At 42.6% G+C, this 26,508-nt stretch overlaps 2 protein-coding genes across 2 annotated transcripts; both read left to right on the top strand.

Moving 5' to 3' along the window:
• Nucleotides 1–10: 10 nt before the first annotated feature.
• cc2d1a (coiled-coil and C2 domain containing 1A) lies at nucleotides 11–16,063 on the top strand. Its single transcript, XM_061083920.1, has 28 exons — nucleotides 11–198; nucleotides 425–494; nucleotides 693–828; nucleotides 994–1,097; nucleotides 1,437–1,658; nucleotides 1,840–2,155; nucleotides 2,457–2,566; nucleotides 2,685–2,757; nucleotides 3,086–3,193; nucleotides 3,426–3,553; nucleotides 4,258–4,330; nucleotides 4,431–4,567; nucleotides 5,174–5,261; nucleotides 5,363–5,439; nucleotides 5,598–5,693; nucleotides 6,387–6,503; nucleotides 6,737–6,795; nucleotides 7,374–7,490; nucleotides 9,804–9,877; nucleotides 9,953–10,011; nucleotides 10,116–10,264; nucleotides 10,356–10,446; nucleotides 10,530–10,685; nucleotides 11,299–11,451; nucleotides 11,570–11,696; nucleotides 12,575–12,651; nucleotides 12,740–12,787; nucleotides 12,882–16,063. Exons 2-28 carry the CDS (start codon nucleotides 438–440, stop codon nucleotides 12,912–12,914), a joined length of 2,985 nt encoding a protein of 994 aa, XP_060939903.1. The 5' UTR covers nucleotides 11–198; nucleotides 425–437; the 3' UTR covers nucleotides 12,915–16,063.
• Nucleotides 16,064–18,151: 2,088 nt separating this feature from the next.
• Nucleotides 18,152–26,289, top strand: mri1 (methylthioribose-1-phosphate isomerase 1). Its single transcript, XM_061066516.1, has 6 exons — nucleotides 18,152–18,614; nucleotides 19,503–19,726; nucleotides 22,663–22,832; nucleotides 22,930–23,106; nucleotides 23,204–23,428; nucleotides 25,021–26,289. The coding sequence occupies exons 1-6, from the start codon at nucleotides 18,483–18,485 to the stop codon at nucleotides 25,152–25,154; spliced, it is 1,062 nt and encodes a 353-aa protein (XP_060922499.1). The 5' UTR covers nucleotides 18,152–18,482; the 3' UTR covers nucleotides 25,155–26,289.
• The last annotated feature ends 219 nt before the right edge of the window (nucleotides 26,290–26,508 follow it).

Genomic DNA, 26,508 nt, shown 5'->3' with positions numbered 1-26,508 from the left:
CCATGGGACACGGAATATAGGAAGTGAATTCCACAGCTCGCCGTGTTTGTTTTGACAGCTCGCAGCGAACATTGGAGTATTCACCGGTCCACCGACATCTATCTACGCGTTCTGCTCTTCTCTCCGAGCAGTGCTGGAGCAGAACAACCGACTCGACCCCGCTGCAGCACTGACACCACGGTGCGGGAAGCGGACCAGGTCTGTGCACTCATGAGCCACGACAACTGTGTTGTTGTAGCTGCTAGCTAACACGAGCAGAGGCGCTAACTCGATACAAAGCACTTACAACTGTATGAACTGCGACACAAAACGTCAGAAATGGAGCTGATTGTAACAAACTGTGACTCGACGCTCATCTCGTCTCTACTGTAGTTTACCCTCCATTGGCTTTAGTTCATTTCCTTGTTTCCTGGTTCACTTGTAGGTGGTGAGAGTCCATGAGTCGCAGTCGGAACCCCCCACCCCGGGGTCAAGGGGCAGCTCGAGCCAAACAGGTAACACCCTCCATTTCTGATGATGATATGTGTGAATGATATCTACTGTTTAATGTCAAGGTATGACTCAGCATATCTCTCTCTCTCTCTCTCTCTCTCTCTCTCTCTCTCTCTCTCTCTCTCTCTCTCTCTCTCTCTCTCTCTCTCTTTCTGTGGCTGCCTGTATGTCCTTATGTTCCTGTATGTGTCTATCTTCAGATGGGTCTGCTCCTTGACCTGTCCCCGGACGGCGGGATGGATGATGAGGGCAACGATGAAGACCTGGAGGCAGAGCTGCTGAATCTGATCGGGGGTGGAGGAGGGAGACCACAGGGGAGGAAAGCGGAAGGGAAAGGTGAGAAAGAAACAATGAGTCTCTCTAGGTTTGTACAGGGCTGGATTTCTTTCGTAGTGTAACCCACAGATTTTCTCTGTTTGCTTTGTTTATATGCTAATGCTCCAAAAATGCATTGTGTGTGTATGGTTTAGTGCCCATTCTGATTTATTTTTCTATGTTCAGCTCCTGTTCACATGGCAGAAATCGAGCGGATGGCAGCCCTTTGCATGAAAGACATGGATGACGAAGAAATAGGGGATGACGATCTTGATGATGAAGATCTGCTGGTAAAATGTCACAATCTTCTTACCTTGTTCTGAGCTGATACAGTCGGTCAATCAATTGATCCAGAAGGAACTTTCACATACCATTTGCTGGTCCTAGCTTCTCCTGTCTAAAGATGTGTTGCTCATCTTTATCATGTACTGTATGATAGTAAACTTGATATTGCCATGTTTTGGAGATATATATATATATATTTGTAATCCTATCATATAAATTGTAAAATACAAACCAAACCTTGTTTATTCCACGTCAGTATAATGGTTTTAAGCTTAGCTCTTGCATTGTTTTCTATTTAAGAATTTTCCTCTTACCTGTATACATTTGTATGTCTCTGTACATAGGCTGAGCTAAATGAAGTTTTGGAGGAGGATGAGGAACCAGCTCCCACTCCCCCTGCTGTCTCACCAGCTGCCCCCAAAGGGACTGTCACTTCTCACTCTGCTGGTGGAACTGGGCTTGAGGCTAACCTGCTGGAACGTATTGAAATGTACAAGACTGCCCTTTCTAATGCCAAGGCTGCAGGGGAGACGAGCAAAGTTCGGCGATATGACCGCGGGTTGAAGGTAAAAGGAAGATCACCAGTATAAATCGAATGTTGTTTCAATTTAAATATTTTAAAGTCTCTACATTTGGATAAATTGTGTGTTTTTATATGAATGTACGAATTAACTTTGGCACATTTTTCATTTTGGTTTTCTGTAATGTTGAAGACATGTTCATGTTTCCTGTCTTCTCCAAACCTAGACATTACAGTCCATGTTAACATCTGTCAAGAAAGGAAAACCAGTCAATGAGGAAGAGATGCCTCCTCCCGTTGCTCTCGGTGGAAAACCCAATGTCCCTGCAGGGTCTGAATCAGTCAAGGAACGAGAACTGCCGGAACCGGCACTGATGCCCTCCTTACCCACCAATCAGAAGCCTCTGAGGGAGGCTCCGCCAACAACCCCTAATACGAAGCCGCTCCTTCTGACCCCGCCCAAAATGCCTGCAGCTGCCATCACCCCGGAAACCCCTGCAATCTCTCCACTCACACCCAGCCAGCCTGATGCACAGCACTCTGGTAAAAACATATGAGTTACAGAGTCCTCGCTAGACGTCTGTTCACCTTCCTCTACTGTGTTCTCCATGTACTGTATGAGAGAAAAGATTGGGTGAAGCCATTAACTCATTCATATTGAAAAGGTCATACATGACATCAGATTAGTTTCCTATAGTTGTTTCTTTTTCTTTATGAAATTCCATACTTTTAGCTTATTATCAAAAAGCGCTTTAATAATATTAGATTAATGTTTTGATGTTTTATTTAGTAACCACCATTATCCAAAACAACACATCATTCTTTATTTCTTCACCTACCTCAGAGCTGAAGCAGGCAGTTTTGTCCAGACAGAGGGAGTACAAGATGGCTGCCATAAATGCCAAACAGAGCGGAGACATTGACCGGGCCAAACAACTCTACCTCGCTGCCAAGGTAACACAACCGATGTCAGTTTTATCGCTCTGATAAATCTTTTTCTGCACGTATATTGCTTATGTACAAGGCTTGTGAGAGAAAGTTGATTCATATAAGCTGACCTCCATGTCTGCAGAAGATGGATGTGCTGGTGGAGGAAATGGACAGAGGTGAACCGGTAGACCTGAGCTTACTACCTCCCCCTCCTGGTTAGTGTAATCTTCTAAAAGGACAAGTTAGGTTACATTGTTGACTTAAACTGTTATTTTCTTACAGAGATAAATGGTTGGTGTCCACCAAATCAATCACTGAACTTAGAAATAGCTTTTTATAAATGTAGTGAATTACAAATTATGTCAAAGTTTGAAAGTTGGATCCAACGGAAGGAAAGAGATGTCTGTGCTGATGTCGGCTGCCTTTGTGTGTTAACTGGCTGTTTGTTACTGTGAGTCTTCTTTCTTGATTACCTGGTAAGATAATAATGATGTGATGTTAATATCCATGTCCTACTCTCCAATGATCTCTGATTATCTGCAGGAGACGTATTAGTTGAACACCGTGCACCTCCTCCTCCTCAATCTTCCATCAAACCAGCTGCTCCTGCTGCTCCTGCTGCTCCTGCTCCTACCAGTGTGGCCCCGGCAGGTAAGACTCACGATCAGGACCTGAACAGTACATGAAGTTTAGTTTCACAATCACAAATTTTTCGTTGACTGCTGAATTGTAGTTGGATCGTGAGGCTAGTGAAGATGCACACCACTAGACTCCAGTAGCTCTGATCCCACCTGACATCTTAGCGTAGTGCAAAACGAAAAAAATGGTGAAGTTGAATTTAAAACTGAAAGGTTTGTCTGTGTGTGTGTGTCTGTGTATGAAGACCTTCCTGCACCCAGCAGTCTGGCAGAAGCCCTGCAGCAGAGGTTGGATGTCTACAAGTCAGCAGCAGAGGGCGCTAAGAGCAAAGGGGATGATCGAAAGTCGCGCATGCATCAACGAATTGTCAAGGTATAACACCATCCACTTAAAATAGACCTTAAAATGTGGTTTCCAAAAAAAAACTAAACTGGGCCGCTGAAACTAAATGTAGTAAGGGTTAGGATATTCTCTTAAATGCAGATACCCAAAATGCACAATACATGCCTGCTTCTGTGCTGCTGTTTGGGGGTGTGTTTGATTCATGTCCCAAAATAAGTGGTGTGACTCACTCTATTTTGACTGGAGATACCTACTGCTGCTTTGACTCTGACTACTACTGTTGCTCATCTCCTGACTTATGACCTGAAGTTAAGAACTTAGCTAAAAAATAGGAACATTTGGTCCATTCAACTTAGGTAGGGTAAATTAATTAATGGCGACAAGACAGGAAAAGAAAAGACAAAAATAGTTGTGAGGCATGTACAATATTTCTATTGTTGTAGTGGAAGAAAATTTATATTATTGATAGTCTCGTGTGGGAATTATGCTTTTGTACCTTCTCTTAGTATTGTACTATTAATCTGTTGTGTTTATTTTTATATGCAAGAAAGCCACATGTTATGGGATGGGAAAGAAAAACACGGGGGGGTATTTCAAGTGTTGTTAATATATTTCAAATTGGAGCTCACCAATCTTTTGGAAAGAATATGGATAATATATATTAAAGGCATTCACTGATTATGACACAACACTGATATAAATGTGTGATCTATCATCTCATCCTTTCTTAACAGCAATACCAGGATTCAATCAAAGCTCATAAAGCTGGACGGCCAGTCAACTTAGCCGAGCTTCCTGTGCCGCCAGGTAACTTTCTGAATCCAGGCATCTTTCAGGATCTGCTTTCAGGATGCGCATACATAGTAAACTTTGTGTTTACACGTGTGTGCCTGTGTTGCTTCTCTAGGCTGTCCGCCACTTCAGGGCTCAGAGGGGAGTCAGCAGCAGAACTTCATTGGTGTCCTGGAAACAGCTATGAAAATAGCTAATCAGGACGCAGATGGAGAAGATGATGAAGATGGTACTCCAACAGAGTCTGCCAAGGTAAACAGAAACAAACAAATTGTAATTGTACAGCCAAAGAATTTATTTGCCTTCGGTCCAAACCTGAAAATGCTTTTGTTTGTCCCGTCAGATTCAGTTAAAGGTTATTCTGTTTACTTGGTTGGAGCCCATGCCTATTCCATCAACTTTTGAGGCACCTTTGTGATGCAATAGGCATAGAGCAAATATATGAATATAGAAACAGTGTTAAAGATAATGAAGACTTAATATTAAGCTGTTTTGAAATAATTGAAATGTTAATTCAAACCCACAAATTCCCCAACCTGGAGCAGGTTTTAAGAGATCAATATTCAACAAGAAAGTCCCTCAATAGAGCGCATACACCAACAGTCCTCTTAAATTCAATTGCTGCACCAAATTGCACACACCCATAAATATCAGTCCCCTAAACATGCCTGATTTTTGAATCAAGATCCATGAATTATTTTATGAGAAATTCCCGTGAATGAAAAACTTGAACTAGTCTTCCAAGTTTCAGCAGTTTTTGTGTCATCCTGCTAACTGACAAACAACAGCAACAGTTAAAAATCATTTAATTCATCTCATTTGTCTCGTGATCCTAACCCTATATTTCCCTCTTTGAAGCCTGCAGTGCGCCCATCTGCCCAGAAAGCTAAGTCTCCTGCTCCCCAGCCCCCTGGAGGCTCCACAGCTGTGAAACTGGGACATAAAGGTGTGTATGGTGTGGGTTTGTGCACTCATACCTGCCTAATCATACAGAAAGTGCTAAATGTGTTACAACTTCAATTAATTTTCTCTTAAATATCCTTGTAGCCCAGCAGCAAGTGGATTTCCTGTTGCTAAGGAGACAGGGTTTTTTGCGCGCAGCTCTGCGCTCCAAACAGATGAAGGTGTGGTAGATTTTTTTATTTGTTAATATTTTTTTCTTTACACTAGATAGTCTTACTGGAGAAGTGTTGACTACAGCTGCTTGATGTTTCATTGAAATATTGAACAAATGTTTTTTGGCTGTGGTTTGATACGCCTGCTGCCGTTGGGTTGTTTGTAGGACATGACGGGAGCAGCGCAGCACCTCAGAAATGCCAAGGGTCTGGACCCCATGATCAATGCTGCCAGGTCTGGCCTCCCTGTTGATGCCACCAAGGTTAAAAATTCATTCTCATGTGCAAGTTAGTAATATACAAGAAGAGACAAAGTAAGCCTGTGTGTGTGTTGTAAAAGTGTTGTCACAGGAGCCACTGAATGCATGAGGAGCAGAATGTGACAGACTGGAAGAAGGAAACAGGGTGAAATCAAAACACCTCTGAGCTCATTGTGGTCTCACCTTCTCTCTGTGTGTGGGTGTGGGTGAGATAATGTGTGTGTTTTGTGTGTGAGATAGTGTGTGTGTGTGTCTGTGAGAGAATGTTGGTGTGTGTCTGTGAGAGAATGTGTGAAAATGTGGGTGTGTGTGTTTATCTGCATATTTTCATATAGTTGCCACTTATCCCTTGTGATATTCTTTAATTTTGCTTCACTTTTATTTAATATCTTTGCTTCATATAACCTATGTATTTCTCTGTGACTCAATCCTACAATGTAATAACCTGGAATATTAAGCTGGTGCCTCTGTTAGTTTGTCTCTGTGTTGGTCAGGAAGAACAGAACTTGATATTCATAACTTCTCCTGGACATATAAGAAATGGAGGACGTGTTGATTAAATTTTGGTGCAGGCTGGAGCCGAGTTTCTCAAAAATGAGGAGGTTCAAACATCCCATCTGTTTCGCCTCAGAGGTTAGTGTTCTCTTAAAGTGTCATTGTTTTATGTCTCCAATGTTTTTGTCTCTTTGCTGACAGATTCCGAACTGCCCGGAGGAGGAGTTCTCTCTGTCTCGCTCCCGTACGTCCCCTGTCTCCCCTCGCTCCAGTGAACAGTACCACGGCCTTATGGATCTTTTACGAAAGCAGCACGAGGTCAGTAAAAGCACATTTCATACAGAAGTGCACCCCGTAAATCTTGCCATGGATCAGCGACCAGTTTATACTGATGTTGATACGGTTATGATCACTGCCTTGAAGCTTGCTCGTCACCTCACTAGCTGTGCAGCTTTTACGTTTTGTATCACAATTGATCTGTATGACACTTTCTTTGGTTATTTTCAGTTTTCTTATGCACACTCTCTTTTGTTGTGTATCTCAATTTACAGAAATGTGTGAGCTCCTCCCAGCAGTTCACAAAAGTGGGCAATATACCTGAGGCTCTGAAGTAAGAGAAGTTTCACATTTGCACCTTTTGTATTTATGTTCATTTTATATGGATGTTCTCTGCAGCCATGATGGAATTAAACTCCTGTTATTTTTAGCCACAAACATCAGAAGGAAAAGATGAATGTAGTTAAAACAGGAAACGTTTTTTTTCCTATTGACACAGAAAATGTACTAATTCTCACATTTCAGAAGCAGATGTTGGATATTTTAATCCCTACATTACTTATTAGAGTCATATATGTTTATAATTATCTTAATTTAATGTACTAATTGATCTTTTCAGTTAAGTGCTTCACCGTTTTTGAAGTGCTTCGTTTTTCTGCTCAGTTTCTGTTGCAACACACAGACATTCAGTCTTTTTTTCTTTTCTTGTCACACTGCATATTTTTAACATCTTCACTAATTTTCCCACATATTTTCACATACATTTAACTATCACACATCATACAAATTATTGCACAGCGAAACAACATATTTTAATTTCACAGATACACCACGTATTAGACCTCCAGTATTTCTATGTGTTCATGTACGTATGAGCATTTGTGTGTAAGGGCCATGTTTTTCTCTCACCAGGTTTGAGAAGCTAGCTGAGGAGTGTGTGAAGTACATAGAGATACTGAAGAATGCCCACGCCAAAGGCCACCCAGTCCCCAAGTGCCACACAGAGGAGAGAACCTTCAATACTTTCAAGTCAGCAACAAAATATAATGTGTTTTATTTCATTTTGTATAATATTATATTATAATGCATTTTCTAGTCTTATCAACTACGCAGAGCTTTACAGTACAAGTCAATTTCAACCATTTGCACACACATTCATACAGCACTTCAATATGCATCGCTTTGTCTATCTATTGGGGGGGCGCAGAATGGAAGAGCCAGGGATTAAACCCCCAGAGCCACAGCCTCTTCGGAAAGGAAGATCTAAAGTCAGTCATTTTTAGTTAATCTAGCAGCATAGCTCTGAGGATGTCAGTCTGTCTTTCAGTGAGTCTGTCGTTCTACCCATTCATTTCAAAATAGACAATCTCAACAACTGTTTGGTGAATTGCAACAAAGCTTTATTCAAACATTCATGAGCCCTCAAAGATGAGTTTAATTGACTTTTGGGATCCTGGATGTTTCTTAAGCTGTTTTCCTGCACTTAACTCTGGAGAACCTCCGGACTTTCTCCAGAGGGGCTGTATGTGTGAACGCAAATGTCCAAGTGTGAGCCTTTGGCCAGCCCCATAGTAAAAAGTCAATGTAATGTCCAAATGAGCCCACGTGAGAACACAGCAGGAGATCCTCCGCAAAAAAACAAATATATCAGGGTGAAAAAGAGGAGCCGTACACATAGAAGACACAAAAATGTCAAGAGAGCTGTTTGTGATACGACCCAACGCCGGTGTCGGGAAGAAAATTGGATTGATGCAGTAGAATTTATACGTCACGTCCTGCCGCACCACCCCTCACCTGAACACTCTGGTGGAGATTTTTGTGTTATTGTGAAAACGTCTGAACAGAGGATTCCCCGCTGCGTTGTTCATGTGTGAAAGGCAAACTCCGGAGATAGTCCGAACCCAATTCTGCGGATATCCCCTGGAGATCATGACTGAAAACGGCTTTGAAGTGCCCCCGACAGGTTGGCCTTTTTAAGCCTGTATTGAAATATTAAAACATCTATTGGATGGATTGCCATAACAGTTGATAAAGCCATTATCAGGTAATTTAAAATGTTACCAACTGAACGCTGGAATGACTGTATGATTATTACTATTACCAGAAGGAATGATTTGCCCCGACCGCGGCTGTAGATGAATCAGAGTGACTCACTGTGACTCAGTGACTTGGCTCCAGCATCATCCCATCCTAGCAGGTGACTCTGGCAGTGAGTCACTCCAGGGCTCCAGAGTGCAACCAAATATCTGTGAAGTGCGACTAAAAATTTTCCTTGCTCGGACCGGTGCGCCAAACATTTAGCTGGTGTGTGCATGGAGTGGTGTCACCTCCTCATCTCCTCTGCAGAGTTTACACTCACATACACAGGATGTTCCCGCCCACACTAATTTCTCCCACTGACACACGAGAAGAGAGATGTGGGAAAAGAGGAGTTGAACGAGGAGATGTATGTCGAACAGTTGTGACTAAAACTGTAGGGGTTTCCTCAACGGACCACTAACGCTAGATTGGTTTGTGCTTTGTCAGAGTCTCTGTCTGAGTGTCCTCACTGCTGCTGACCTGCGCTCACTTCCCACTTTAACACTAAACACAGGTTAGCAGGACCTGAACAGTACTGAAGTTTGCTTTGTTTGTTTGATTTGCTCCAGAGACACGTATTCAACCGAACCAGAGTCCATTTTACTTCTTGTCTCGGTTGTCTGTGGTTGTTTTATTTATTTAGGATGTTTTAATATTTTTTATTCTAATTCAAATGTCAGACTGAACAGTCTTTAGAATTAAGTGTGTTGTGCTTCAGAAGGTTGTACTTGCATTATTATGCTATAATAGTGTCATTACAACAGTGGTTTAAAACCGTTTAAAACCGTGATGACAATAAAATGATTCGTCGCAAATATTTCTGGTACAAACTAAATTTGTTATCGTGATAGGCCGACCTTGATATTTGTAATAATACACCAAGTGAGATGTTTCCTTGCACAGTTTATAGCTTTAGTTTCTTTCATTTCCAGTCAAAACTGGTATTGTAAACTGTAATATCCTGAACTGAATGGATATTAAATCAAATATGAAATCGATCTCGATCCGAAACCAAACTCAAGTTAAGAAATTACCAATGTATATGGGTGTATACGTCAAGAAACGTATAATAGGTGTATTTTTGCGGTGCCAAAAGAGGGCTTGAAAAATTTTGGGTGCACCTAAATGAAAAAGGCAGGTGCACTGATGCAACCAAACCAACGGTTAGTGTGGAGCCCTGCACTTAGCAGTGATGCTGACTGTTTGTCTGTCACTCACGATGTCGCCCCCGGAATGTCGGTAACTCCTGTGTTTGTTCTGTAGGAGCTACTCCAACCTGACACTTAATGACCTGATGCTCTACATAGTCAAAGGCATTAATCTGCCAGCTCCCTCAGGTAAGCACGTCTTCAAAATAACCAGGAAGTCAGGTGTCAGATGGATGTGTGCTCACACCCACTCTCTGCCTTCAGGTGTCTCAGCTAATGAACTGGATGCAAGTGTTAAATTCGAGTTTCCTTTCCCCACTACGGTAAGAATGTCTCTCACTGCAAAAAGAGATCATGGATTGTTTCACTCTCTTTATATCAATTTGTGTATTAATAAATGAATTTATATGTGTGTGTGTTTATGTAGGAGGATGCTCAGAGAGACAAAACCAGCACAGTAAGGAACACCAACAGCCCAGAGTTTAAGGAGGAATTCAAACTTAACATCAACCGCTCCATTCGAGGCGTTAAACGAGTCCAATCAAAAGGCATCAAGTTTGAAATCGTCCACAGAGGGTAAAAACCACAACTGCATTGATGCAACACAGACACAAGCTTCATTGTTTATCTTCCTTTGACTGTTGTATTCTCCTTCTTGTGTTGACAGAGGATTGTTTAAGACGGACAAAGTAGTGGGCACAGCTCAGCTGAAGCTAGAGGCTCTAGAGAACCACTGTGACATTAGAGAGATCATAGACGTAAGTGATAACACAATGAAAACACAAATACATACACGCATGTACTGACATGATGTGGGTGACGATGTGGATGTGTTTCATAGGTGATGGATGGACGTAAAACCACTGGCGGCAAGTTGGAGGTGAGGGTGAAGATCAGAGAGCCTTTATGTGGAGTTGATGTCACACCAGTGACAGAGAAGTGGCTCGTACTCATTCCAGTCTCCTCCCTCTCTCCTCCAGAGAAACAAAAGGAGCGGGTGAGTAGAGTTCGCCGTTCATCTGAGTTGCATGTTGATCTACCATGGGAGGGAACTAATGCAGGGCACATCTTTGTCTTTAGCCCTTATCAGACATAAGCTCCAGAAATTTGATCGAAACATTTTCCAGACTTTGCCTTGTCCATATGTAGAACGCAGCAAGAGATTGTCTGGGTCAGACATTTTCACAACAACAGAAAAATGTTTGAAATATTCAGCCAAGTGGTGGCACTTGGGTTGAGCATGCAGGAGACAGAACGTGACACCTAAATTCTACTGTGGATAGCACGTCTTCTTGTTAACCTCACGTCATCAACTCACCCACTTGCTCGCTGTGAATTCTCCAGTAATTTTCCTGCTGTATGGGCTCACTCTGACATTTTACTCGGGGTTTGCGTGAAACTCATGACATTAGGCTATTTCCCTCCCTTTAAATGTGGCTGTTTGTTTCGAGGATCACCGAGCCTTTATAATGTGAGCTGCTGCCATCTGAGGAATATTTACATAGAGAATAATCTTTCTGCAGCCCCCCTTGCAAGGCCTATAAATGCAAAAGTTACAAAGTGAATAACATTGACACAAGAATTTAAGTCTGTGTGTGTGTTTGAACCAGGCTCCATCTCCTCGATCTAAGCCCAGACATGAAGTGAGCAGCAGCAGCAGCAGCAGCAGCAGCAGGAGCAGTCATCCCAGCAACTCTCCTCCACAGTACAATCTCCACAGCTTCAGCCTCCTCAACTATGACAGGGATCGGGTGGAGAGGAAGGTAATTTTGTGTGTTTATGTGTGTGCGTTTGTTGAAACCTTTCTGCGACATTCCTTTCCATAGTGCTCGTAATGCTTAAGGCACATAGGAATTGTCAGTCAGTTCGCCTGTCTCTCAGATTGCAGAGTACCGAAAGAATCGGCGGGACCCTCCGTCTGACCTCATCCATCAACACAAACAGGTCACACACCGACTGCAGTGGCAGAAAGCACAGCTGGAGCGAGCCACTCCTGCCCTGCTGACAGGTAACACACAAACAGACAGAATATACACGAGTATGTTCTAGAGCCTGACCGATATTGATATCTGGGGGATGATACCACTGTCAGTGAGTTAAAAGAAATACAAATATATCAGCAATATAAACATTAAACCAATACGGTAATGATTCCTAAGATGTTATTAAACCCCTAAATGTAATTGAGACCTAATACTTAACAGTTTAACCATACACTGTATTATAAATTCCGATACACAAACAGAGAACACTAATACAACCAAAAATATAGCATTGATTTAAGAAAACTAGTGCAGCGACCTTTCTAAACTTGTTTGGGAATGATTCATTCCTGTTTGGAATGATCTGTTTTCTTGGCCTGTAAAAGTAACCTGCTGCTGGACCGGAACCCTGAAGCTAGATCACCGCTGCTGCACACAGAGCTGTTCTACCTCTTTATTCCGAGTTCAGTAAGGCTCCACTCAGCACGCAGAAATCCAAACCGGAGAATCTGTTGTCGTTCAACAAGTTCATATACATTCATTAGTACCAACCATTGCTGCTGCAGAGTGATAGTCGCCTGTTTATTCAAAGTTTATTAATATTGAACATACCACGTGACCAAATTGAACCAGAGATGAACGATTCTAAAGATGTGCATTCCGCAGACACACAGAATTTTCCGGAAATATAAGATTGATAAACGTCTTTTTGGTAAAAGGTAAATATGAATGCACATATTTTCTGTGATGTTTATTCTGTCCAACATCAACATAAACGCAGATCCTGATATGTCTGTGGAAGATTCCGCCAACTGATAAATTGGTCAGGCTCTGGTATGTACTTCACTAACACATCTCCGCTTGCAAAGCACATAACCCACATATCCCCTCACCACATGTGCAGAATATGAAAATGTGCTGCGGCGCCTGGTCCAAGGACTTGCTGACTCAGTGAAGAAATTCTCCAGCCAAGGCAACAGAGTGAGTGCACGGGCGGGGGGTTCACTGTTGCTGGGATATTACTGTTGTCGCTCACTTGGGTAAAATTACGGTTTGCTTTTTTGTATAGGATGCTGCCAAGGATGCACTTGGCAGGGTGAAGATGGTAGAGACTGAGGTACGAGCTGCTTTGAGCCCTCAATACAAAGCATGTTGTATCCTCATCATGTGCAGATTTATAATGGCTAAACTGACTCTTCTCTCCGCTTCAGCTGGAGTCACTTACAAGGAAACGTGCTGGATAAGAGGAGAAAAAGGGAGCAGGGACTTGGCTGGAGGACTGTTGTTTCATTTTTTTTTCGATACACACTTGCATACAACACTACGGTTAGTACTGTAAGCGCGTTTAGAATGACTCTGTGCTGCTCATGTCCATGACAACTGCAACAACCAACCTGCTAATTCCCTCATATAACTTGTGTCTGTTGTGATTGGTCGCCGGCCCCAATAACTGAGAACAAACCTGCAACAACGAAGGGACGAAATTAAAGCTAATATTATGTAATGTGTTAAAGAGTTAAGGGAGAGGCAGGTGTATTTGCACTTAAACAAGAAAGACACTACAGCTTCTGCAAGGACAGCTTTACAGATTTTTCTCCCACTCCACTCCCCAATTTTTTGTATATTTCCATCTTTCCATTGAGAATTGTTGGTTAGAGCTGTAACTGACACCAGCTCAAATAGTCTTTTGGTTTCCATAGATGACCAAAAAGTGTGCATGTGTGTGTGTGAGCCTCCTCTGAAGTGTGTTTAACCAGTGGACTGAGGTGTTTTAACCCCTTTCCCCCATATTTTATGTGTGTAATGAGCTTAATCTAATCTGTCTGCTCCAGTGTTCCCAGATTACAGTAATCTGCTCCGTTTGGAGTGGTGTGATATGGGAATAAAAAAACCACAGCTACAGCCTACAACCCATAATGAGGGATTAGTGTTTGTGTCACCAAGGAGACGACTAGATCAGACGTAGAGTCGCCTTTGGGGCCGTGGAGAGGGGGTGTTAACAGCGTACCATGATTGTGGTTGAAGCTTAACCCTCCTAAAGTATTACCGCTTCTGCTTCTTCTCCATCATCAGCTGTTTCTCTGTCGTTTCCTTCATCTTCACTTTCTTCACACCAATTCAGAGATTATTCAAAGTATTGAGTAATATGTTGCTTCTTTTTGATTAGGAAATAATTAGTGACCGCTACATCAGTTTTCTGCAGATTTTGGTGTTCGCAGTTTTCAAAAATACTGAAAGATACTGTCCCACTAAATGAGCTCTGCAGTGGCAGCACAGCCGGATGCTGAATAGTCTGCCCACACGAGGACAACCCAGTATCTGTCAGTAAGGCTGGGCAATTGCTCATTTCTATTTCTGTTTCCCCATAGACATCCCTGTCACGGGCATCTCTGTTATTCCTCTCTCCACCTGTTTTTTTCACTGTAAAGTCAAGGTTATCTTGTAAAACTTTGACAGGTGTAAAAAATCCCTACTGACTAAGACAGACATCTTGAGAATTAATCATTTACCATAAAAGACCACAACAGACACTTTTGGGACAGATGTCTGAGAGTGATGTGTTTGACGACCTGCTAACCTGACAGCAGATCCATATCAACTGTAGCCAGGCTTATTCTATGTATACATTTGACTCCTCTGAGTCCATGATGTTTGGTAACTCAACTAATAGTGTTTTTGGTCACGTGGCAGAGCAGAGAATCCTATGCTTGTCCTAATCCACCCACCATCTCGCTCCATTAGCAAATAATCCCGGTTAAAGATGCAGCTCTCCATAAACTGTGTTTTTATTTATCTAACCCCCACCCCCCCACCCCCTCTGACCTCAGGAGAGGTTATCCTCTGACTCTTTGTAAATGGGACATTATGGTGCTTTTGATCAGCTGATGTTTTTAGATGGACAAGACAGAGGAATTTATCATTATAGTAAACTAACATTTAGCATCTCAACCTCAAGTCATGTAAACGTCTACTCACGATTTTGGATGTAGTTTTGTCTTTCAGGCAACTCTTAAGTTTCTATTGAAACTGTTTCAGTTTGATCTCAACATTTGCCTTATTGAGTTGTGTCGACTCAATTAAATTCAAACTAATTTAAAGGGTCCACTAATAGCTTTTCATTTTATATGAAAATAAATGCAAACCAATGGTACCTGAAACAATAAAGACAGAGATAGAATGACTAGTAAATACCTCCACCAAAGCCAAACACTTGTCAACAGAAGACACATTTAAATTCACTAGATACATTTTTATTTGGATCTGCACCTAATTTCACGCACGCACGCACGCACGCACGCACGCACGCACGCACGTACGTACGTATCAGTCCCCTAGATGGGTAGATGGGCCAGACCTTATCTCAGAATGTGAAAGAAAGTTGGGGAATAAATCCTGAATCCGACCTCTCATCTGGATCTGCACCAAAATCGAATGGGTTCTCCCCTTCGTTTTCTTACTGATTAATCCTCCAGTTTTTTCCTGATTGATGATTAAGTCAGAAAAAAGTGTTTTGACAGTTGAATGTTTCGTATTTTAGCTTGAAAGAAATATTTAATAGTTTTTCCAAAATATTTCAGATGTCCAAAAACCTGCTAAGTCATTGGTATCATCCTAACAAATAATGTGTTTTACAGACTCTGAGTGTGACCACGCACAGTAGCTCTGATATAATTTGGGGTTTGCTCTACTCATGTGCTTTAAAAGCATTAAGAGCATGAGAAACTGCAGCTGCACCCGTTTCTTTCCATTCAATGGCTTTAACCCCATCTCACCCCCAAGCACAGAAAACCTCATGCTACGTCACCCCACTCCTCAAGTAACCTTGTGGCCTCTGAGGCTGCTCTGTTGTCATGGCAGTGAGCTCATCAGCATTCATTGTGGTAGCTGGATGGCCAGGACCCGGGCAAAGGGACATATTGTTAGATTGTCCTGCTGGTGACTCACAACACTTTCCTGCATTTACCACAGACACCTTACACACACACTCCTCACTCTCCTTTTCTTTCGGTTTGTTTGACTATTTTCCTCTTTTTTTTGGTCCTCTTCTGTAACCGGACCACACTCCATTTACACAAAGAGAAAGTTTGGTGGATGTTTATCATTACTGTTAATCCTTCTGTCTTGATCAGTTGCAGTAAATGTGTTCATCTGGGATGGGATGATATTTTTTATTGATCCTTTGAAATTTTTCTCCAGATATGTTAAATCGTATAAGGGCAATCATTCTAAATGTAATGTAGATATACAGCATAATATGCACTTTCTCTATTTTAAGTCCAAGTCATGATGACGTGTAGCTCAAAATGGGAATGTATGAAGGCCTGATTGTTTAGGCTTTACTATCTTATACATGAGGTTAGTGTGAACATGAATAAAATTGAATCACCTCTGAGTTTGTGTCATCGTTGAACTGAAGAACCCCTGAGTTGGATTGTTCTGAACTCTTACTCAACATGTCTTTATCGGCTGGATATTTAATTACATTTGCTTATTTTATGCGCTTATGAACCGAAGTTTGAATTTATTTGCAGGCTTCAGAAAATGGTTTGATACAATGAATTCTCATATGCTTTGTATCTGTGGCTGGTGCTGACAATACTTTTTTAATATCATGATAATAATAACAAACTTATCGAACTAAGGTTACAAAGTGCTTTACAAAATACTTGGAATAAAACAATGCCTGACAGAACGAAAATAAGAAAGAAAATGAAAGAAAAATATTTCAAGCAAACAGCATCTGTTAAAAGCAGGTATTACAATGTTTTCCAATGACTTCCAAACCTCAGATAAGGAGGTTCATAAGGGAGGGACATATGGGAGAGATATGGGCCCTAATTGGTGTTGGTTGAAATGCAACACTACTCCAGGATCTAAAGTAAGTACCATAGACTGTGATTTATATTAATACATGGAGTGTGGTGTGTTCACAGGGGATTTCCTACAAATTAATCATGGTTTGTGGCAGAGTAAAGGGTTTCCCATTCCAGTACTGCCCCAAATAGTTTTAAATTGTAATAAGAAAGAAATAAACAAGCCTTGGGAGAGAGCAGGGAGGAACCAACCCTTTACATAAAAGCAAAACAGGAGGCATATTTTAAACAGAGGAAGCATGATATCAGTTGCTTCACAGACATCTGGAAGAGCCGATATGCATTATATGAAAAAATAACACCAGTTCAGTAACTTATTCAAACTCATACATAAACCACACACATAAACAGTAATTAAGCAAATTCTGTTACATTTTATAAAAACCTTGACTATAAAATCACTGCAGATAAACCAGGTAGGATGAACACACCCTTTTCTTACTTTGCTTCTTAGACTGTTTATAAAAATCTCTGCAAGCATCATCCAGTACACAAACAATAACAAAAGTGACAGTATATCGTAGAACTGTTAAATGAATGATTTGGTAAATTTTTTGTTTTTATATAACACTCTAGTCTTGATGAGCACTTAAAGCGCTTTACAGTACAGCGAGCCATTCACCCAAGAACACTTCGGAATATGGATTGGAAAGACTGGAATCGAACTGCCGAACTTCATGGTTGGAGGACAACCACTCGACGCCACAACGACAAGGAATAATTCTGAAGTAAAAAATATATAAAAATACTGAAAATATGTACGTTTTTGGTGAAATATCATTAAAAACTGCAGTGGCACAATGAATGCACAAGTATGTAAAATCTGTATTTGTACAAGAACAAGGAGATATTGACATGCATATATAGACTCATATACGTGTATATATATAAGTACATGTATATGGTGATATGATATATATATATTTAAGGTCAAGTGCCAATATATTTTAATGGGTGAATTTCACAATAAGATGCACATATGTGGAATAATATGATATATGATCTGTTGACGTATTCAGATAATGTGCAAGAGTTTCGTCCAAATTATTCTGAAAACATATTTTTTTAAAGGGTTTAAAAAAAGAAAAGAACATGTTAACACGTATAGACTATTTGAAGGGTATTGGTCGGTCGGTTGGCTTTTAATGAATGAATATGATTAATTTACACACACACTCACACACGCTGCATCAGGTATATGAGAGGAGGTGAAGCAAGTGTCCCAGGGTGACAACAATAAAACAAGAAATTAGACATTTTCTTTTGCTGTGTTTTCTGTTGTTTGGGGGGAAACCTTTGGGGCTTTGGTGTTATGCTAATAACGTATTTGAATGTGAAATGTTTCCCCCCTGACAAAAGAGGCAGAGAAGAAGAGAGGGGGATGGTGCACAGACACAGAGGAGGAGGATGAAGAGGAGCAGTGGGGGGGGGGGTGAAGAGGAGGAGCAGGAGGAAGGGGAGGGGGGTGATAAGGATGAAGAGGAAGAGGAGGGGGAGGCATCGTGATGAAGTTGGACAACCCGCGGGACTGCGGTGGGCGTGGTCACTGAGGCCTCCGCTTCCTGCTCGGCTGGACACGTGGTTCCGCGTCTGCTCCCCCGACTTGTCTGTGACAGTGCGAAGCGTCTCCAGCCCTTCCTCCCCTCACTCCTCTTTTTATAACCTCCCGTACTACACAGCAGACCTCCTTCTCCTCCGCCTCTCCTCCTCATCCTCCCTCTCTCTCCTCCTCCTGCTCCTGCTGCTGCTGCACTTTCCCTTCTCTTTCTTCAGCTACGGCTCCCGGGACTGACTGTCTGCCAGGCCGCGGTCACTCCAGCGTGGATCCGACCACAGACAGAGAGAGTGTGTGTGTGTGAGTGAAAGTGTGTGTGTGTGTGTGTGTGAAAGTGTGTGTGAGGGAGTGCGTTCTCCGCCGCTCTCTCTCTCTCCTCGGCCATGACTCTGGAAGCGATCCGCTACCGGGCCGGTTCCCTGCAGATCCTCAACCAGCTGCTGCTGCCGCACCAGACCTCGTACGAGGAGCTGCGCACGGTGCAGGACGCGTACGAGGCCATCAAGTCCATGAAGGTAGGGAGAGACCCTTCCCCCTCTGCACCCCCCCCCACCCCCCCACCCGGAGCTGCATCATGTGCATGTTTCCCGTCGTCTCCTCCTCGGTTCTTTTGTGCTCCCGCAGCAGCACGTGTGCGTGTGCTCGGTGCGGGAGCCGCCGTCGGCCTCTGTCTGAGTTCTGGATGCACCAGCAGCACCACACTCCCCCATCCCTCCTGAATCCTTTATTTATAGTCTTCGTTATTATCATGTGTAAGGAGGTATCTGCAGCCAGCAGCAGCCCCTGTAGCACACCCCCCCCCCCCCCCCCCCACCCTGCTCTTTCTTTGGGAGAGAGACTATAGATGAATTATTAATGACCTTTGCTCCGGTTTTTTTTGTTCGCGATCGGGTCTTGTGCTGCACTCGGTGACACCTCCTCCACCTCCTGCTGAGGCCTGCCCCCCCCCCCCCCGAGGGGCTCACACAGAGTTGCAGGTTGTTCAAGTTGTGTAACAGCGGGGAACGTTTATCAGATGCAGGTATTCATTTATTGAAGCGGGCATCGCACTCCTCTGCCAATCCAGTGACACACACACACACACACACACAGGCAGGCATGCAGCTGCTATGTGTTTGATCCTGTGTGTGTGTGTGTCAGAGTGAAGGAATGTACCATAAGCAGGGGGGTGATGTCATGATAATGATGGAGTCTAATGCTACAGAGAAATGACTTCAGCAGAGATGATGTCATGAGTCCAGTCCATCCTGACAACTTTCCTCTCCATGATCACCCACTCAGACTCCTTTTGAATAGATGTTGTTCATCTTCATGGAAACTGAGAGAGAACCTGGAAGTCCGCACAGAAAGAGGATGACCGCCACGTGAGCATAACTGTGCCGTTCCTCCCCCTCTTCCTCCAGGTGCGTGGCGCGCCGGCCATCGCCATCGTCGGCTGCCTCAGCCTGGCCGTGGAGCTGCGTGCAGGTGCCGGCGGCGATGACCCTGTGGCCTTCATCAGGGAGTCTCTGTGTCACCTGACTTCAGCCAGGCCCACCGCTGTCAACATGGGCCGCGCCGCCCGCGAGCTGATGGAGTTTGCTGAGAACGAGAGCATGGAGAAGAACTCGGAGCAGCTCAGAGAAAGGTGAGCTGGTCAGAGCGACACGAGAACACCAGCTGGATGATCAGCCAGGGTGACTGAACATTCACTGTTTATCACTTGATTTTGTGTTATTGATGGTGCATGCAGCATATCCAGTTTTTGTCTCAAACTAAATTGCCACGAACGCATGGTCCTCTCAGGGTAATGGAAACTTCTTCCTCCTGAGCACAGACTATTCCCTTAGGTCAGCCTCTCTATTTTCTACTTGACTCCATCATACCGATCAAATCTGACCAAAAGGCCATCACACTTTTCTTAATGATCTACTAGTGATCTACTTATTCAGTTAGGCATATGATTCATTATTATTATCAGTTGATTTAAAGGTACACTTAGTTATTGATGAATGTTTTGAGTGAAAACAAAGGAGATGCACTCTCCTGAGTGATGTAATACACATTCTTGTCAATAGTTTCACTCTATTCCATCGATCCACTGGTGGTGGTTTTGTGCCAAAAACTACAGCAAAGTTAGAAAATTACACACGAAGAACGCATACCTCTGTCAAGGCCCAATTCCCCTCTCCAAATTATACGCATTCATAGATATCAGTTCCCCTAATGTGCCTGATTTTTGTCTCTCCTCTAAAACCATGAATTATTCCCTTTGAAACTTGTGAAAATGTCAAAAATCTCAATATTAAATAGGGAGAAATATATTGGTCGGATCCCACACCACATCCTTGTTTCATGGTAATGGGTCCAGTAGTTTCTGCATAATCATACTAACAAAACAACACACATGAAAGTCTCACCTTCTCGGCAGAGGTAAATAAGAAAATATTTTGCATTTGTTAAGTAAACTCCACGGGGCACGTTTAAATCCAACAGTCAAACAATCGACTGCTGGACGTCTAACCAGTCTAACCAGTTAAACTGAAACTTTGAACTGAAATAGTATAAACTTAAGATTTTCCGTGTGAATTTCAAGCCACGAGCTGCTGATTCTAAAACACTTCCTTAACACCAGCCGCTGGCGTCTTTATCAAAAAGTTGTGAAAGTTATCAGATCACCTGAAAAGTGAAAATTGGAACTCCTACTCACTTTGCATATATCATACATTATCTGTATGACAGACAACCTAAGTACTGTTATTATATTATATATTATTTTTTTTTATATAGCTTACATTATCTTAACAGTGCTGTAGTGTAGAGCTGCATAAGCAGGAAAACAGAACATGTGTGAAGGGTTGGGTGAGCTCTGTTGTAGAAACCAGGTGCTGTTTTAGGACTATAAGCATAATATGTTTTGTGTAGAGATGCCCTGATCGGATGAGACATATCGGTGTTATGAAGCTTCCCTCATTAAGCAGATCAGATGTCAGCCACATGTCACTGATCGATATAAAATACAGTTTCTTAGTCAATAACATTATAACAGTCAGTGCCTCTGATATCAGTTACAGTCGAGTCCATGCCACAGCAAACCTGCCCTCCATGTTACACTGGCAATGATTGATATCAGTTCTACGCAGAGAGGGGGGAGGAAGGAAAGCGTCAGTGTGGGAATTGATATCAGCAGATCCATCGAGTCAAGAGATCAGAATCAGTTTCACGAAGAAGAAGAAAGTTGAAACGATCCTGATATTTGGTAACGGAAGCTGCGAGGAACACCCTTGGTGTAGCTTTAAATCGCAGTGCAGCAGAGGGGTCGGGTCATATAAACTGTTCTGAGCTGCTGACATTTTGTTCTAAAGCTGTAAATAAACCAAAGGCTGTTGTATTAGAGAAGCATCTAAGCACTGGCTGCAATAACTTGCCGTTGTTTTGGCTAAAGGATGAAAGCGAAGCAGTGCAACAAATGACCAACATGTCGGACATGTAGATCATTTGTTGGTCCTGAAACTTGGTGTGTGGACAAATCAACACTGTTGTGTGCACTTTATTAGACAGGTGATTAAGTTAATCATTTAAGTTTGCCACATAATTCATTCAATCTATAGTATTATCGGGGGTGCTCATGCACCAACTTGTGTCAGGTACACAGACTAAAGAGCGAGAGACCAGTTCTCCGGTTTGAGAGAGAGATAGAGACCTGCATTGCATGCCACTTTCAGTAATGTGGAAAACTACAGCTAACTACAGCGGGAAACTATGAGGTCTAAGTGTTTGCATGGACGGTAACAACTTTGTGGTCGATATCGCGAACATGCAGACACGGAAAATGGCACTGCACTCAATTAAACAATGCGGTAATCGAGCGAAACCCCAAGTTAGATATCTCTTATGTTATTATATGAAGTGTAAAAAAGTTTGAATTACATTTGAAACTCTGGAGAAAATACGGTGGTACGGCCGAGTCCACTGCATGTCTGAAAGCAGCTTGATGATAGTAACTATATAAAGCAACCTTTCAAAGTAAAGTTACAAAGGGCCTGACAGTAAAACAGATGATGCATGTAATACAATCCAAAACAAATTATATTTCAGGTTTAACCATACTTATACATACGAACATCCCATACAATAAAAGTGAGTCTTAGGAAATTATTAAAATAAGATACTGAGTTTGTGTGCTAGAGTTCTCCAGGCAGGGCGTTCCACAGCTGAGTTCCACAGATTCGTTATTTTGGAACCGTTGGTAAAGACCCTGCTGGAGGATCTCAGGCAGAGATCCGGCTCATTGGGGGGGTCTCAGATCGCAGATGTAGGCTGGAGCCTGGCAGTTCAAGGCTTAGGGCAGCAAGGATCATTGTATTGTGGTCACTTTTCTTGGTACGTTAAAACACATACCATTAACCCACATTAAAATCAGGGATGAGTTATGTACAGAGGGAGAAGACCTGTTGGATGAATGGATGTCAGGACAATTAGAAACATACAGCCGTATTGTAACTGTACACTTGATGGACACGTCCACGCTGGCAGACGGCCGCCTCTTCTCATTTCCCACCTCTTGTGGCCCCCCTCCAACAGTGTAATTGCCTGGATCGAAGACATGCTGGAGCGTGACGTCAATGACAACAAGAAGATCGGTAACTACGGCGCCCAGCATATCCTGTCCGGCGTCCCGAGGGACTCAGTGACCATCCTCACACACTGCAACACCGGCTCGCTGGCCACGGCTGGATACGGGACCGCACTGGGTGAGACTGGAGCCGTGGGAGTGAATGAGAAAAGAGGGGAGATAGTTTTGTGTCGTCATGTTTCTGGCACTGTAACGGTGGCTGTGTTTGTGTGTAGGCGTGGTGCGAAGCCTCCATGCGCTGGGGAGGCTGAAACGTGTGTACTGCACAGAGACGAGACCATACAACCAGGGGTCCAGGCTGACAGCGTATGAGGCAGTAGCAGAGAAAATCCCTGCTACTCTTATAACAGACAGCATGGCAGCGCTCACCATGAGAGAAATGGACATCACAGGTCAGTGTTCATCCTCGAGTTTTCTCCTTATCAATTGATTCATCCTTCCTTTTTGTCTTAAAGTTTTTTTTTCTTTTTGTGGTGTTCTCTCCCTCAGCTGTGGTGGTCGGAGCGGACAGGGTGGTTGCGAACGGCGACACGGCCAATAAGGTGGGCACGTACCAGCTGGCTATATCCGCAAAGCACCATGGGATTCCCTTCTATGTGGCCGCGCCCAGCACGTCGTGTGACCTGAGCCTGGAGAGTGGCAGGGACATCATCATCGAAGTGCGGCCCCCCGAGGAGCTCACCAGTATAAACGGGGTGCCCATCGCCGCCAAGGGTAAGAATGGCGAAATGTTATTGGTGGGTTTTTAAAATAAGAAAACGACAGATACATAGACACAGAGAAGTGAGTACAGCGAGAAGAGGATTGGCAGCGAGGAGTAAACATCAGGGTTGGAGAGCATGGCCTATTTCTTGTGTCCACCCTCAGACTGTAATTGTCGTCACATGCAGTTTAAGTGCACGAGTTGAAGTCTGTCTAAGGGCTCCAAATGTTACCGGAGGATTGGATGGCACTTAGTGGAATTACGTTACCTATGCAGAGACGCTTTGTGGTTGGTAAAGTGCGAGGCTCTGATTTCAGAAAAGGCTCTGTGCTTGAAAAATTGTTCTTGAGGTCCGGTTCATTTCATAGGGTTTTTGGGGGGAGGGGTATCTTATGACTTTTATTAGTGACGGTAGAGAAACGAGCGGAAAAGGAGGAGTGAGAGATGCAGAATGAGATGCCACAACTAGTCAAAACCTGGGTTTGTAAGAGTGGACAACGGGTTCTTGTTTTAGGTGAGTTTGGATCAATGAGTATATTGAAAGAACCGAGAGGTGTCCGGTGACGTCACTTTTAAAGCATGAATTAAAGCACATAAATATAATGAGCATAACGGCCTCTGGAGAGGAGCTTGCACATTACCTTTCCCTCTCTTTAACTTTCCTCTCACATTTTGCTCTGGTACTTCCCGTTACTGGCCTTTAAGGAAGATTACATTTTGTAATTTTCCTTTGTTTAGTAGTCGTCTGTATAGAGAAAAGTCAAAAAAGATCCTTTTGACTGGGAATCCAACTGTGGATGTTGAGGTTGTGTCGTGTTCATCTTAGCTATTCGGCCCCTGGATGCTATTAAAGTACAGCACAGGGCTGCTATTCTATATTTGCTTAGTCAGCAAATTCCCATTAAAGGAACAACCAGCAACAACCTGTTTGTAATAACAAAAAATGCTTGTTTAGCAGAAGCCTCTGCTCCATAAATGTTATTGTACTTGATGGCATGGGCCTTCATTATGATGAGCATCATCCTGCTGCTGTAAACACTCACTAAAGCAGCAAAAATGTATATTCATCAGCAGCTATAAATGCTTAACACCGGTTGAGTAATATTTTCTACCTATTAATTCCTAGACATTTAGTAAATAAGCCAGTTTAAAATAAAACTAATTTCAGGTTTGCCACCCTGTTTTATGTCTAATGTGTTATGGTTGGTATTTAACTGTAGTTTAAAAGTTTGCTAAAATAAAAGCTTGGCAGTTAAAATGGCTAACTAAAAGTAATGGTTAAGTAGTTAGTGACAATGGTTTGCCATTTGTAGTTGAAATCAGACTTTAAAGATGGACGACATGACTGCCCCCAAAAGTGAAGCCACACCATCTCTGTTGCCACCTGAGATGGCTGGCTGCAGTATAGGTCATAACCCCACCACCTCTTTCTTAAAGGATGGGACCTGGACTATTGTTGAAACTTCTAAAAGTAACAAAGTAGCATCTGCCAGGTGTGGGTGTGTGTGTTTCACATCTGACAAAGTTCTGGAGCCACAGGACCACAGCTTTATTCTTTAAATGCTCTACTACAGCCTCACTTATCCCTGACTCTTTGCCGCAGGTATTGAGGTGTGGAACCCGGCGTTCGACGTGACCCCTCACCAGCTCATCACAGGAGGCATCATCACAGAGCTGGGAGTCTTCCTCCCCTCTGAGCTCCAGGCAGCGCTCACCGGTCGCCTCACTGCCCTCTAGAGCCCCTCAGCCCCTCCTGCTGGTCCGTGTGCACCACTGCACCTTAACATCAGAGACTCATCTCACCACAGAACACACACAAATTCACACACACACAAACACAGAGCAATTGTTGCCGTTTCATTTCATTTTGATAAATGCACAGGCACTGTTACAAGTCAGTTGTGCACCCAGAAGACAAAATGTTGTTCAGTCTCTTACTCACACACAAATTAACTTCAGGGAGTCGAGCAGACACATGTGCAGTCTCCCTTCTCTTTTCTGTCTGTCTTTTTGTGGTCTCTTCATCACAAGTTTTTCCAAGTTTTCCACACTGTCTTTCATTCTCTCTTGCCGCCTCTTTTTCCCTTCTAAAAGCTCTGCTTAGCTGGACTCTCTTTCTCAAATTCTATTTGGCTGTTTTCATGAATCATAACTGAGGTAATTGTTCAGGGGTTCTTCAAATATAAACAAAACACCTCCACAAAGGCTAAAGCATGACTGTTCTTTCCGAAGTAGTGACTTTGATTAGCCGTGGTTTCTAAAATGCTGCTACCCATTTGTAAATAAACATATCCTTGCTGGTAATGTGTACATATGTAGAAAAATAACCCCTGCTAGTAAAAGGTACTATTTTAACCAAATATGTGGTTATTTAAAAATTGAATTTGACATCAAAATGTTATATTAACATTTAATTTCTTTTGTTCTGTGTTGAAAACCTTTTCTAGAGGAATAAACCAAATTTATAGTAGATTTTCACAGCCACAAATTCTTAGTGAAAATAAAAATCCTGTGTCAATGACACTTTTTATCCTGTTCGGCCAAAACAAGAACAGAATTTCTCAATCAGTCCTCGTTAGTCAGCTGAAGCCTATGGAAAGACAAGGCTGTATATATACCTCACTAATGATTTCTGTCATGTAATTCCCAGTTCCACCATGTCATACCACATTTGTATTATCATAATGTACTTGTTCTGTACAACCATACATGTGTCGGCACCATATTGATATTCACTGTACCACGGGACGCACTGTAAGAATGAAAACTCTTTAAAAAGGAATTGGTTTCATATTTCGCTGTAACAGCTTTCACCTGATAGCTGATGTGTTTGTTCATCACTATTAAAGGAATAGTTCACCCTGAGAGTAAAGATTGGTTCTGTGCTTACTTAACCAATCTTTGTTTAACCACAAGATTAAAAATAGGACTTCTTAATGTTTTACATCTTAAAAGAGTGTGATAAAATAAATGATATTATTAATATAATCATTTCTTGCAACTAGAGCTACTACAAAATAAGTCCGGAAAAGCTTAATATTGTATTTGAAAGCTGCAATAATCTGTTTTAGTGGTGATTAACCCACAGAGA

Source organism: Limanda limanda, chromosome 2 (assembly GCF_963576545.1).
Source record: "Limanda limanda chromosome 2, fLimLim1.1, whole genome shotgun sequence".
NCBI classification, from domain to species: domain Eukaryota; kingdom Metazoa; phylum Chordata; class Actinopteri; order Pleuronectiformes; family Pleuronectidae; genus Limanda; species Limanda limanda.
This window is presented reverse-complemented; position numbering and strand designations above follow the sequence as displayed.